At 43.1% G+C, this 13,352-nt stretch overlaps 1 protein-coding gene across 1 annotated transcript; it reads left to right on the top strand.

Annotated features, from left to right (window-relative positions):
- The first annotated feature begins 12,202 nt into the window (after positions 1-12,202).
- Positions 12,203-13,135, top strand: LOC115081340 (olfactory receptor 5B21-like). Its single transcript, XM_029585822.1, has one exon. The coding sequence runs from the start codon at positions 12,203-12,205 to the stop codon at positions 13,133-13,135; it is 933 nt and encodes a 310-aa protein (XP_029441682.1).
- Positions 13,136-13,352: the final 217 nt, after the last annotated feature.

Below are 13,352 nucleotides of genomic sequence, written 5' to 3'. Positions count from 1 at the left end.
GTCAGGAACGTGGAACAAGTGAAGCGCAACTTAGAACTACTATCCAGTAGTGACCCTCGTTGCAAGGCCCAGCACAATGAGCGAAGCAGCCCTATATAGGGCTCAGATACGACAAACCTGGCAATCTATTTTTATATATAACACACTAATTAATATTCAATAATCATATAGTGACATATATCCAATTATGAATCTTTATTCGTGAAAAATCTTCATAAAACACATCCCAAAATTATGTCTCCATAATACCCCAGACACTAAACATCTAAAAATCTCATCACACCCATACACTCACATTCACTCTTTATATCACTCATACACTCTATTATATAAAACACTTCGAAAATTTAAATTACACATAAATGTAAACTTTTTCACATAACTTCATCAATTCTGAATACAAGCTGTTTGCAAGCAGGAAGAGTTCTATTGCATAAGGAATTTTGTCTCCATTGTAGAAAACGCCAGTCCTTTCAATCCTTAATCTTCTCCTTTCAATCCATCTTCATCTTTTCTCAACATGTTTCGCCTTCCCTCAGGCTTCTTCAGGAGAATTTTTTAAGGAGTCTCCTACTGCTCATATATCCTCAACATCTATTGAAGGGGTTTTATCATCTAAAACATTTCACAAATTTAATTAATACCTTCAAATACCATTTTTATTTTAACTTTTAAATTATCTTACACCAGCTATTTTTACCTGAACGCCCCAAAAACCTTTTCTCAGGCGCTCAGCCAGACACATCCCCGACTCTTATTTCCCAGCGTCTTATATTCAAATTTAAAGAGTGCTTCATCTCACATAATATAAATCTGAAATGGAATAAATCAGGAAAACTTGAAAAACTCTTTCCTTCTCTTGGAAAACTTTTTCTAACATGCGCACCAAAAAGGGAACCTTACCTTTCCAATCTTTCACAAAAACTCCACCACCATAGCTCAAAGAGACGCCGCCATCGAGTGAAAACACCGGAAGTATACCTTACGTCTTCTCCCGTCCTTTTAAATCTCTTAACACCAATCAAAAAGGACTGACTCAAATAGTCCCCACCCCTTTTTTCTGCCCGCCAAATTCGATCAAGACTAACATTTCTTCACTAAGCACTTGAACCCGAACTGACTATAAAAACTCAAAAACATGCTACCCAATCTATTTTATCATTGAGTCCCTGGGGCCACAAAGTTCCCAATGTGAAAATCCATCGCTGCTCCATACGCAGCAATGTTTTATTCACATTTCCTCCACGTCTGTTATGTACCTTTTGTAACACAAAAAAACGGAGTTCTTCCACCATGTGTTTATATTCACGCCAGTGTTTTACAAGGGGAGCCGTTTCTACCTCATTCCGGATTCTACTACAATGCTCTAATATTCGAATCTTAATCATTCTTGATGTTTTCCCAACGTACAAAAGCCCACAAGGGCATTGCACAATATACACTACCGAGCATGTTTGACATGTTGTTACATTCCTCAAAAAGAATTTTTTCCCCGAAACTGGATGGATAAAAAATTTTGTTAACAAGCACAGCTTACGCACACTACATTTGGTGCAGGGGTAATGACCACCAATACCTCCATCTTGTTGTTCCTTATCACCTAAATCCGAGTGTACTAAGATATCCCTAAGATTCCTAGATCTTCTAAATGAAAACATTGGGGGATCCCTCATACCATCAAAACCACTAACAAGATGCCAATGATTCTTTATCACCTGTATTAAATCTCCCACTCTATTTGAGTAGGGTAGTACACATACCAAAGATGGTGATTTCTGTTTTTTCTTAGGATTTAGTAACAGATCTCTATTGATATACCGGGCTCTTTTATATGCCTGATTGACAATACGCGTGGGATAACCCCTTGCACCAAACCTCTCTTGTAAATCCTTCGCATGAATTTTAAAAGATGGTACATCTGAACAGATCCTTCTCAACCTAAAGAATTGTCCCACTGGGATGTTTTCTCTAACATGTTTGGGATGAAAACTATTAAAATGTAATAGTCCATTTTTGTCTATTGCCTTCCGGTACAACTCAGTAACAAATAAACCATCTTTCTTTCCTACCCTCATGTCTAAGAATGGAACCCATTGAGTTTGAATGTCACAAGTAAATTTAAGATTTCTATCTTGGCCATTCAAATAATGAAAACAATTTTCAAATTCACATTGGGTGCCAGACCAGATCACAAGGATATCGTCAATATAACGACACCATAACCTCACATGTTGGTACCATATTGAAGGATATACAAATTTATCTTCAAATGCTGACACGTACAAACATGCGAGGTCAGGTGCCATTGTAGCACCCATTTCGGTTCCATGAACCTGTTGATAGAAGTCATTTTGAAACATAAAATCATTCTGTGTAAGTGCAATCACAGCCAATTCAACCAAAAAGTGTGTTGGAACCCTCTTATCTATCCTTGTATCAAATTAATCGTTGCTCTTTGAGGGATATTAGAATATAAAGATTCTATATCCATTGATATAAGCAGAGTAGATTCTGCCATCACAGGAAGAGACCGTAAAACTGTTATCAAATGTGACGAATCTCTTATATATGATTTAGCCAATGGAACAAACGGTCGTAAAAAATGGTCTACATAGATAGATAAGGGTTCCAATACTGAGCCAATGCCTGCTACAATTGGTCTTCCAGGCGGGGATTCTAAGGATTTATGCACCTTCGGTAACACATAGAAGACAGGAATCTGGGGATTCCGATTCATTAGGAAGGCTGCTTCTTTAATGGTTACCCACCCTACACCTAGGGCTTCTGTAATCACTTCACCAATTTGTGTAGCCAACATTTCAGTTGGATCAACATCCAATTTTTTATAAAATCTCTCATCCCCAAGTTGTCGATTTACTTCCTGTACACAGTCTTCTCTATTTAAAATTGCCAAAGAGCCACCTTTATCGCGCATGGAGCAGCGATGGATTTTCACATTGGGAACTTTGTGGCCCCAAGGACTCAATGATAAAATAGATTGGGTAGCATGTTTTTGAGTTTTTATAGTCAGTTCGGGTTCAAGTGCTTAGGGGCGGATTTTAAGAGCCCTGCTCGCCGGGAAGCCTATTTTACATAGGCCTACCGGCGCCCGCAGAGCCCCGGGACTCGCGTAAGTCCCAGGGCTCTCCGAGGGGAGCATGTCGGGGGCGTGTCGGGGGCAGGCCCGGTTGTCGCGGTGTTTCGGGGGCATGTCGACAGCGTTTTGGGGGCGGGTACGGGGGCGTGACTACGGCCCGGGGCGGTCCGGGGGCGTGGCCGCGCCCTCCGTACCCGCCCCCAGGTCGCGGCCCGGTGCACAGGAGGCCCGCTCGCGCGTGGGGATTTACGCCTCCCTCCGGGAGGCGTAAATCCCCCGACAAAGGTAAGGGGGAGGTGTAGACAGGGCCGGGCGGGTGGGTTAGGTAGAGGAAGGGAGGGGAAGGTGAGGGGAGGGCGTTAGAGGATTCCCTCCAAGGCCGCTCCGATTTCGGAGCGGCCTTGGAGGGAACGGGGGTAGGCTGCGCGGCTCGGCGCGCGCCGGCTATACAAAATTCATAGCCTTGCGCGCGCCGATCCAGGTTTTTAGCAGATACGCGCGGCTCCGCGCGTATTTAAAAGGACGGGAGAAGACGTAAGGTATACTTCCGGTGTTTTCACTCGATGGCGGCGTCTCTTTGAGCTATGGTGGTGGAGTTTTTGTGAAAGATTGGAAAGGTAAGGTTCCCTTTTTGGTGCGCATGTTAGAAAAAGTTTTCCAAGAGAAGGAAAGAGTTTTTCAAGCTTTCCTGATTTATTCCATTTCAGATTTATATTATGTGAGATGAAGTACTCTTTAAATTTGAATATAAGACGCTGGGAAATAAGAGTCGGGGATGTGTCTGGCTGAGTGCCTGAGAAAAGGTTTTTGGGGCGTTCAGGTAAAAATAGCTGGTGTAAAATAATTTAAAAGTTAAAATTAAAATGGTATTTGAAGGTATTAATTAAATTTGTGAAATGTTTTAGATGATAAAACCCCTTCAATAGATGTTGAGGATATATGAGCAGTAGGAGACTCCTTAAAAAATTCTCCTGAAGAAGCCTGAGGGAAGGCGAAACATGTTGAGAAAAGATGAAGATGGATTGAAAGGAGAAGATTAAGGATTGAAAGGACTGGCGTTTTCTACAATGGAGACAAAATTCCTTATGCAATAGAACTCTTCCTGCTTGCAAACAGCTTGTATTCAGAATTGATGAAGTTATGTGAAAAAGTTTACATTTATGTGTAATTTAAATTTTCGAAGTGTTTTATATAATAGAGTGTATGAGTGATATAAAGAGTGAATGTGAGTGTATGGGTGTGATGAGATTTTTAGATGTTTAGTGTCTGGGGTATTATGGAGACATAATTTTGGGATGTGTTTTATGAAGATTTTTCACGAATAAAGATTCATAATTGGATATATGTCACTATATGGTTATTGACTATATAGGGCTCAGGCAGGAAACGGTCATTCAGGTGGGGCCCAGACACTTCCTGTGTCTGGCCCTTTAAATCTTGTAGAGAGACGCGGCCGCGCGTCTAAGCAGGAGCAGAGCTGGACTGTGCAGGACCCTGGACAGTGGCCTGCACAGCGTCTGCACGTCGGCAGCGTCAGACGCTGCAGAGAAGGCAGGAGAGAGCCTGAACGCAGGCTCCGACGAGTGCAGCGGCTCCTGCCGCTGCAGGAGGCCCCGAGGGCGGCTCCAGCCACCAGGAAACACCGGGGCTTTTGCAGCCTCCAGCCATGAAGATCCAGATGACGTCGGAGGCGTTCCCAGCCCCGAAGGAAGCCGCAGTTACGGACATGGAGGCTGAAGCAAGTCCGGGGCGGCCTCCGGACCGCGTGGGAGGGCCGAAGGTGGTGTCTCCAGCGACGGAGGCAGGTACAGTTCGGGTTTAGCGGGGTGGAAGCGGCGGAGACTGCAACAAGTAACAGCATTCCAGAAACTGAAAGACACCTTCTTGAGCAAGCAATGCCTCCAGCACCTGGATCCGAACCAGCGCTTCATCGTAGAGGTTGATGCCTCAGACGTAGGTATAGGGGCCATGCTAAGCCAGTCCGGTGACTCTAAGACCTTACACCCATATTCTTTTTTCTCCCGACGCTTCTCGCCAGCGGAGAAGAACTTAGGCATAGGGGATAAATAACTACTGGCAATAAAGATGGCATTCGAGGAGTGGCACCCTTGGCTTGAAGGTGCACAACATCAGATCACTGTTTTTGCAGATCATAAAAATCGGGAGTACCTCCATCATGCACAGCACCTAAACCATAGGGAGACGAGATGGTCCCTGTTATTTAACAGATTTGACTTTGTGCTGAAATACCGCCCTGGAGATAGGAACAACAGAGCAGATGCCCTATCTCGCTCATTTCTCTCTGAGGACGTACCTGATGAACCCCAACATATCATTGACCCGAAAAGAGTTATCTTGTCAGCTATTCACCCAGTACCTGCGGGTAAGACCGTTGTACCCAAGAACATAAGGATAAAGCTGTTAGCATGGGCTAATGATTCTAAACTGGCTGGACATCCTGATCAACGCAGAACTCTGGCTAAACTACAGAAGTACTACTGGTGGCCCACAATGAAGGAAGACACATTCTCCTATGTTGCTTCTTGTTCCAATTGTGCCAGACAGAAACCACCACCCAGACATCCTTGGGGCATACTCCAACCCTTGCTAGTGCCAGGCAAGCCCTGGACTCACATGGTGGTAGACTTACCACTCTCGGGAGATAACAATACCATCTGGGTAACAGTGGATCGTTTCTCAAAGATGGCTCACTTCGTGGCTCTCCCTGGCTTGCCCTCAGCAATGGAGCTTGCAAAGCTTTTCATCACTCACATTTTCGCCTACACAGCATGCCAAAGCACATTGTCTCTGACAGAGTAGCCCAATTTACAGCGAAGTTCTGGAAAGCATTGTGCAAGAAGTTTGATATCTCTCTCGACTTCACCTCTGCATACCGTCCTCAGTCAAATGGGCAAACGGAGAGAATGAATAGGACACTCAAGCAGTTCATTTGTGCCTACATGGGTATACGCCAAAATGACTGGGATGAACCATAGCCCTGGGCTAAATTCGCCATCAACTCTCATCCAGCAACTTCAACTGGATCAACACCATTCAAAGTGGTTTACGGACGACTACCATCACCACCCTTACCACTTCCACTTTCAATGTCGTCACCGGCAGCTCAATCTACTGCCAAAGATATCCAACAACTATGGACTAGAACAAAAGAGATGCTACGTAAAGCAGGACTAAAAGCAAAGAAAGGCTATGATGCTCACCACTGCAAGGCTCCAGATTTCAAGCCTAGTGACAAAGTCTGACTGTCTACAAAACAATTAAGACTCAAGCTACCATCAGCTCGTTTTGCTCCATGCTTCGTTGGATCCTGTCCCATTCTCCAACAACTAGGTACTCTTCCCTACAGTCTAAAACTTCCACCAGCAATGAAGATTCATAATGCGTTCCATGTCTCACTATTGAAACCGCTAGTCCTTAGTGAGTTCTCCTCCAAGACACCAGAACCAACACCTATAGATGCAGAAGAAGACATCAAATACAAAGTAAATGCCATGCAATCCTTGATGTGAGGAAAAGAAGCAGAATATGGGAATACCTCCTGTCATGGGAGGGATACGGACCTGATGAATACTCTTGCAAACCTTTGGCTAATAACATGGATAAACAGATGCTTCAACAATTCCACAGAATGCATCCTCAGAAACCAAAACTAAATAGGAGGTCTTTAGGGGGCCCTTTGAAAGGGGGTACTGTTGTGTCCGTCTGTCTCAGATGGCTTCGACCCTTGTGCCTCACCTTTTTCTCTGCTCTCCCCACTAGCCTTGGGAAGTTGGCCACTGCCGCATCTGCAAGCTGCTCTCTCTGGCTTCCCCAGGACAGCTAAAGCATTGCCTCATGCCATGTTTCTCCTAAGGGCTTCCTAGGGTGCACGTGCATGCGCTACCCACATCTTTATTCCAGCAATGGCGTGAACCATGGGGGCGTCCCCCTTGAGTGAAGTCACGCCATCTGGGTATTTAGCCTGCCCTTACTTGCTAGCTAATCAAGTTAGCAAAGACTCAGATTGTGAATGGACTGGAACACGGATTGGACTCATCTGGTCTACGTTACTCTGCCACTTCCTAGTTTCCTCTCTCTGCCCATCGGGATATTCTCTAACCTGGGTACCCGCTCCTCGGGGGCCCTTTACTTTCTTTCAGGTGTCTTACTGGGATCAGGTACTCGCTCCTCGAGGGCCCTTACCACTTCCACTCAAACACCTCAAAACCATAACAGATACTGGGCTTGATGGGCCCTTGGTCTGACCCAGTATGGCAACTCGGAAAGAGTAATAACTGATTCACATTCCCTCATTAAAGTTCTTTCATGATTTTAAAGACCTCTATCATATCCCCCCTCAGCCGTCTCTTCTCCAAGCTGAACAGCCCTAACCTCTTCAGCCTTTCCTCATAGGGGATCTGTTCCATCCCCTTTATCATTTTGGTCACCCTTCTTTGTACCTTCTCCAGCGCAATTATATCTTTTTTGAGATGCGGCAACCAGAATTGCGCACAGTACTCAAGGTGTGGTCTCTCCATGGAGCAATACAGAGACATTATGGCATTTTCCATTTTATTCACCATTCCCTTCCTAATAATTCCCAACATTCTGTTTGCTTTTTTGACTGCCGCAGCACACTAAACCGATGATTTCAATGTGTTATCCACTATGATGCCTAGATCTCTTTCTTGGGTGGTAGCTCCTAATATGGAACCTAACATTGTGTAACTATAGCATGGGTTATTTTTCCCTACATGCATCACCTTGAACTTATCCACATTAAATTTCATCTGCCATTTGGATGCCCAAACCTCTAGCTTAGCAAGTTCCTCCTGCAATTTATCACAATCCACTTGGATTTAACTACTCTGAAAAATTTTGTCATCTGCAAATTTGATCAGCTGCTGGACATCCTGCTGGAGATTAATTAGTTATTATAAGTGATGTACAAATAACATGCATACTAAAAGGTAAAACAATGTAAAAATGTAAACCATGAAAAGGAAGACTGATAAAGCAATCTTCAGCTGGACCATAAAAATGATACCTAATAATACTTGATCTCTCCGATCCTGTCATGTCACATGCAGTTTTCTATCTCAGAGCTTCCCAAACTTGTCCTGGGGGACAACCAGCCTGTCTGATTTTTTTGGATATCCACAATGAATATGCATAACATAAAATTTGCATGTGATGGAGGCAGTGTATGCAAATTTTATCTCATACATTTTCATTGTGGACATCCTAAGAGCCTGACTGGCTGGGGGTCCTCCAGGACAGGTTTGGGAATCACTGCTCTATCCTATAGAGGAACGGTTTTTACTACTATTTATTGGCTCCTCTCCAACAAATTCTATTCTCTTCCACATTGCTAACGAACTTTGATTATGGCTTTACGTTTTACAATTGATAAAGAGCCGTCAGCGTGCAGACTGAGAAAACTGCAGGAAAACTGTGTAAGATATGCAACTTATAAACTTATACAGAGCGTGGCAGGACCCTGCCCAAAAGAGCTGAAAGTCTGCAAGAAAGCTTGATATGACAGACAAGATCCATGAAGGACGTGGTACAGAGCGGGGAAGAGACTGTGAGGGCTGCAGCAGCTGGAGGGGAGGAGGGGAGAGGAGATCTCAGGCAAAGCAGCTCAAAAGTGCTCTTGGGATGGGAATTGGTGAGTGAGAGACAGGCAGGGAGGGGACTTTGTAAATGAGGAAGCGGTTTAAATTAATTTATGAATCCCAAGTATTGACCATTGATCAGTGCAAGTGAAGGTGAGATTAGACTTTCTCTAAACTTCTCTAACACTAACAAGAGATCCCCTCACCAGAGCTGGAGCAGAGCAGAGCAGGATGAGAGACCCAAAACGTATTCTCCCTAAGGATCAATCACTTCGAAACGTTCCTTAATTATCTGTGAGACTTTTTAATTTCCCAGATGCACAGAGCACATTTTTCTCTCCATGTTCCTTTCATAAAGCATTTAAGACACCTGAGTTGCCCCTCACCTGATCCACAGTGGAGGAGAGGAGGCAGCGCTGCAGGACAGGTAAGGAGAAACCCAGCAATCCTGTAACGTGTGACTTTAATGTCTTCTGTGAGCTGCGTTATCTCATCAGACACAATTTACATTTTTATTCAGAAGCTTCCACTAGGATCAAACCCTCCAAAGCAAGAGCAGAAGAGATAGGTCACCCTGATGTCTTTTTAATTTAATTTCTGATTTTGTGATTGGACAGCTATTTAAAAGTGGATTACAATAAGGATAGCAGAGTTGCTGACAGTAGATTACACTGGAGTTGGCAGATGATGTAAGAGGTTGAGAGGTTGCATGTATAGACCTTAAAGGGCAAGGGGTATCTATACATGTCCGTAGGGTAGGACACATAGGGATGAAAGCCAAAGATTTCTTTCTGCTTGGGTGGCCTATGGGTCAGGTCTGGAAGGTTTGAATCCTTGCTGGTTGTTTTCAGTGGGTGGAGAAATGTTACATAGTTATGTAGTCATTAGTGACTGGCAAGGCTGAGGTAGGGAGAGATTTCCAGAGGTTGACAGCTGCTCCACTGAAGGTTTTGTAACTGGCTTTTCCCTATAAATATAATTTTTTCACAGGAAATGAAAAACATGTTTATTTTGCTTAAATCTGCAAACCGTGATGAAGGAGAGTCGCAGAGATCTCATGTACTACAGATAGAATGGAGCCTCATTGATGGAACACAGACATAAGTGAATATGATTGAGGTAGAAATATGTAACTGAATTTCCTGATTATAAGACAGTATCAAACCATAGATAATGGATTCACTGATTTTGTCTTGGAATTGTGAACTGGGAAGCAAAAATACGTCCGAGTTCTAACCCTTGGCTCTAACCATTGTGGGACCCTGGAAGATTCACTTTATCTCCTTGTGCCTCTGTTCTAATATCTGTCTCTGTCACTGACTCTGTGTGTGCGACTTCAGCTGAGTCACTTTATCTCTCGGTGTCTCAACTCTAATCCCTGGCTCTGTCACTGATTCTGTGTGTGAGATTTCAGGGGAGTCACATTATCTGCGTGTGACTCCATTCTAATTTCTGGCTCTGTGTGTGTGACTTCAGGGGTAGTCACTTTATCTCTCTATGTCTCTGCTCTAATCCCCAACTCTCTGACTCTCTGTGTGAGATTTCAGGGGAGTCACTTTATTTCTCTGTGTCTCAGCTCTAATCCCCGGCTCTGTCACTGACTCTGTGTGTGAGATTTCAGGGGAGTCACATTATCTGCCTGTGACTCCATTCTAATTTCTGGCTCTGTGTGTGTGACTTCAGGGGTAGTCACTTTATCTCTGTGTCTCAGATCTAATCCCCGGCTCTGTCACTGACTCTCTGTGTGAGATTTCAGGGGAGTCACTTTATCTGCCTGTGACTCCATTCTAATTTCTGGCTCTGTGTGTGTGACTTCAGGGGTAGTCACTTTATCTCTGCGTCTCAGATCTAATCCCCGGCTGTGTCACTGATTTTCTGTCACTGATTTTTAGACCCTCTTCTTTCAACGGTGACCTGAACATGCAAATTCAGATTTAAAATGTTTAGATTTAAAATGTTAGGTACCCTATGTACAAGCCACTTTCAGTTTTTTAGGTTCCCTAGATACAAGACTCTTCAGTTTTAGGTACCCTAGGTACAGACACTTTGTTCATCTCTTTCCTCCGGCTCTCGGGAAGAGCCCATCATTTATTTGCCCAGTTATCCCAGTTAATGTATCCCTTGTTGTGATGTAATGCATTCTTACATGCCAGTTCCCGTTCTAATGTAAACCAAAGTGATGTGTAGTTTTTTACTTGAATGCTAAATAAAAAATAAATAAATACATTTTTTACATGAAGGCTAAATAAATAAATAAATCAAGCTTTTACTGTCTATGCCAAATTCACTATTTGATCTTTATGTGATAATGGATCGTTTGCTGTCAATTATGCAGGCGCTGATTAAATATGCATTGATTACTGCAATGCACTATATGTCAGCCTTACAAAATGCAATTAAGTAGATTTTAGCTCATCACAAACATTGCGGTAAGGCTACTTTTAAGCCTTCGTGCCCAAGATCATATTTGTTCAGCTCTGGAATCTCTGCATCGGTTGCTGTTAGCCAGAAGAATTCAATTTAAGACACTCTTCGTGGTTTTAAGACTTTATTTTACCAAAAACCTATTGCATTATTTAATTACCTGCAGAGCTATACTCTGGGTAGAGTGCTCTGTTTATCCTTTCAGGGAAAGATGCTGGATTGCTTGGAACCAGATCGAAAGCCTTTTCTTATATCGGCCCCGATTTAGGGAATATAATCCCTAAAAAACTATGAAAGTTTCAAGAATATTTTGATTTTTGGAAACAGTCTACAGCCTGACTTTTTAAATCTATTTTCATTTGACAAATTGGTATGAAGTCTAGTTTTAAATTTATTTTTTGGTTTGATATTTGAATAAGAATTTTTGCTGTTTTATTTTCCTTTATCCTCACTTATATTTGTATTTTATATTATGTTTCCACCTTGTTCTAGCCTATATTCTGTAATATATTTGTACTCCACCCAGAGCTATATAGATAGGCCAATAATAAATTGAAGGCAGGAATAAATAAATAAATAAGCAGTTAATGCGCTGCCAATGAGTGCAATGTGGCAATCTGGAAAGAGCAGATCAGTGACTTTCACTGCTGCCCAAACATTGCAGCATCTGGAAAGCTCAATGACATCCTCTTTAATCAAATCAATGTAAACCAGGAATTTCTATAAGTTTGGAAAATACTTTGAGCAGTTTTTTGAAGAGTAATATCAGAGTCCATGAATGCCAGATGTTTCCCTGATACAGGACCTTAAAACATGAATTCATGTCAGGATTTTTATAAGAAGTGAATGAATTACAACATGAAAAGATTAGTAACATATTTAATGTAATGTTTATTTGGGAGTATTGCATACTGGAAGACTTGCACGTATTAAGCACAAAAAACAATTTCCCCCGATGGACCAATGATTACAACTGCTATAATCCATTCATACTAAATAAGCAAGTTGTTTCATCTGATACACATCTATTCTCATTTCTTCTTGCACCCCCAGGAGAAGAGAGATGAACCCAAAGGAAGCAAAAAATATGACCATGGTGACAGAATTCATTATTCTGGGACTTTCTGCTAATCCCCAGCTGCAGATTCCTCTCTTCCTGGTCTTCCTGCTCATCTACCTGATCACCCTGCTGGGGAACCTTGTGATTATCACAGTGACCTGTGCTGACCCCCGCCTGCACACTCCCATGTACTTCTTCCTCAGTAACCTCTCTCTCACAGACATTTACTTCACCTCCACCATCATCCCAAAACTGCTGAGAATCTTCCACTCGGGGGATAAGACCATTTCCTATGCTGGATGCATGATGCAGCTCTATTTCTGCACAGGCTTTGGCTGCACTGTAGACCTCCTCCTTACCAACATGGCTTACGATCGCTATGCCGCAATCTGTGACCCCTTGCACTATTCCCTCATTATGAATCAGAGAGTCTGCGTCCTGCTGGCTGCTGCTTCCTGGATCATCGGCTTTCTACCATCTGAGACAATCATAGCTTCTATCACCCGCCTTGCCTTCTGTGCCTCTAATGAGATAAATCATTTCTTCTGTGACCTCATGCCACTGTTAAAGCTTTCCTGCTCTGACACGGCCACCACACAAAGCTTAATATTTGTTATAGCCGCATTGATATCAGTACCTGCCTTCCTTGTGATTCTCATATCTTATATCTTCATCATCTCAGCCATCCTGAGGATCCGCTCTGCAGAGGGGAAGCTTAAAGCCTTCTCCACCTGCTCCTCCCACCTCATTGTTGTCTCTGTGTATTATTTGTCAATATTTTGCATGTATCTGAGACCCAACTCAACATACTCCCAGGAACAAGGTATAATTCTGTCTGTGGTCTACACTATTGTCACCCCCATGCTGAACCCCCTCATTTACAGTCTGAGGAATAAGGAGGTAAAAAACGCAGTGTGGAAAGTCATAGGAAAGTAGCTTGTGAGAGCAGGTGATAAATCACAGAAGGTCATCGTAGGTAGGAGACAGGGTCAGATTTAGGGTTTTGCCACCTCTAGGGACTTTTGGTGCTTTCATCCCCCACCTCCTGTAAGGGACTGTTACAGGATAGCAGAGGGCTTTTCTCTGCTGAATGAGATTCAGCAGAGCTGGACGACAACTAATTTTAGCCAGCCTGTTGCCCCTAAATGTTTGC

The sequence above is a fragment of the Rhinatrema bivittatum genome, unplaced genomic scaffold (genome assembly GCF_901001135.1).
Source record: "Rhinatrema bivittatum unplaced genomic scaffold, aRhiBiv1.1, whole genome shotgun sequence".
NCBI lineage: Eukaryota > Metazoa > Chordata > Amphibia > Gymnophiona > Rhinatrematidae > Rhinatrema > Rhinatrema bivittatum.
This window is presented reverse-complemented; position numbering and strand designations above follow the sequence as displayed.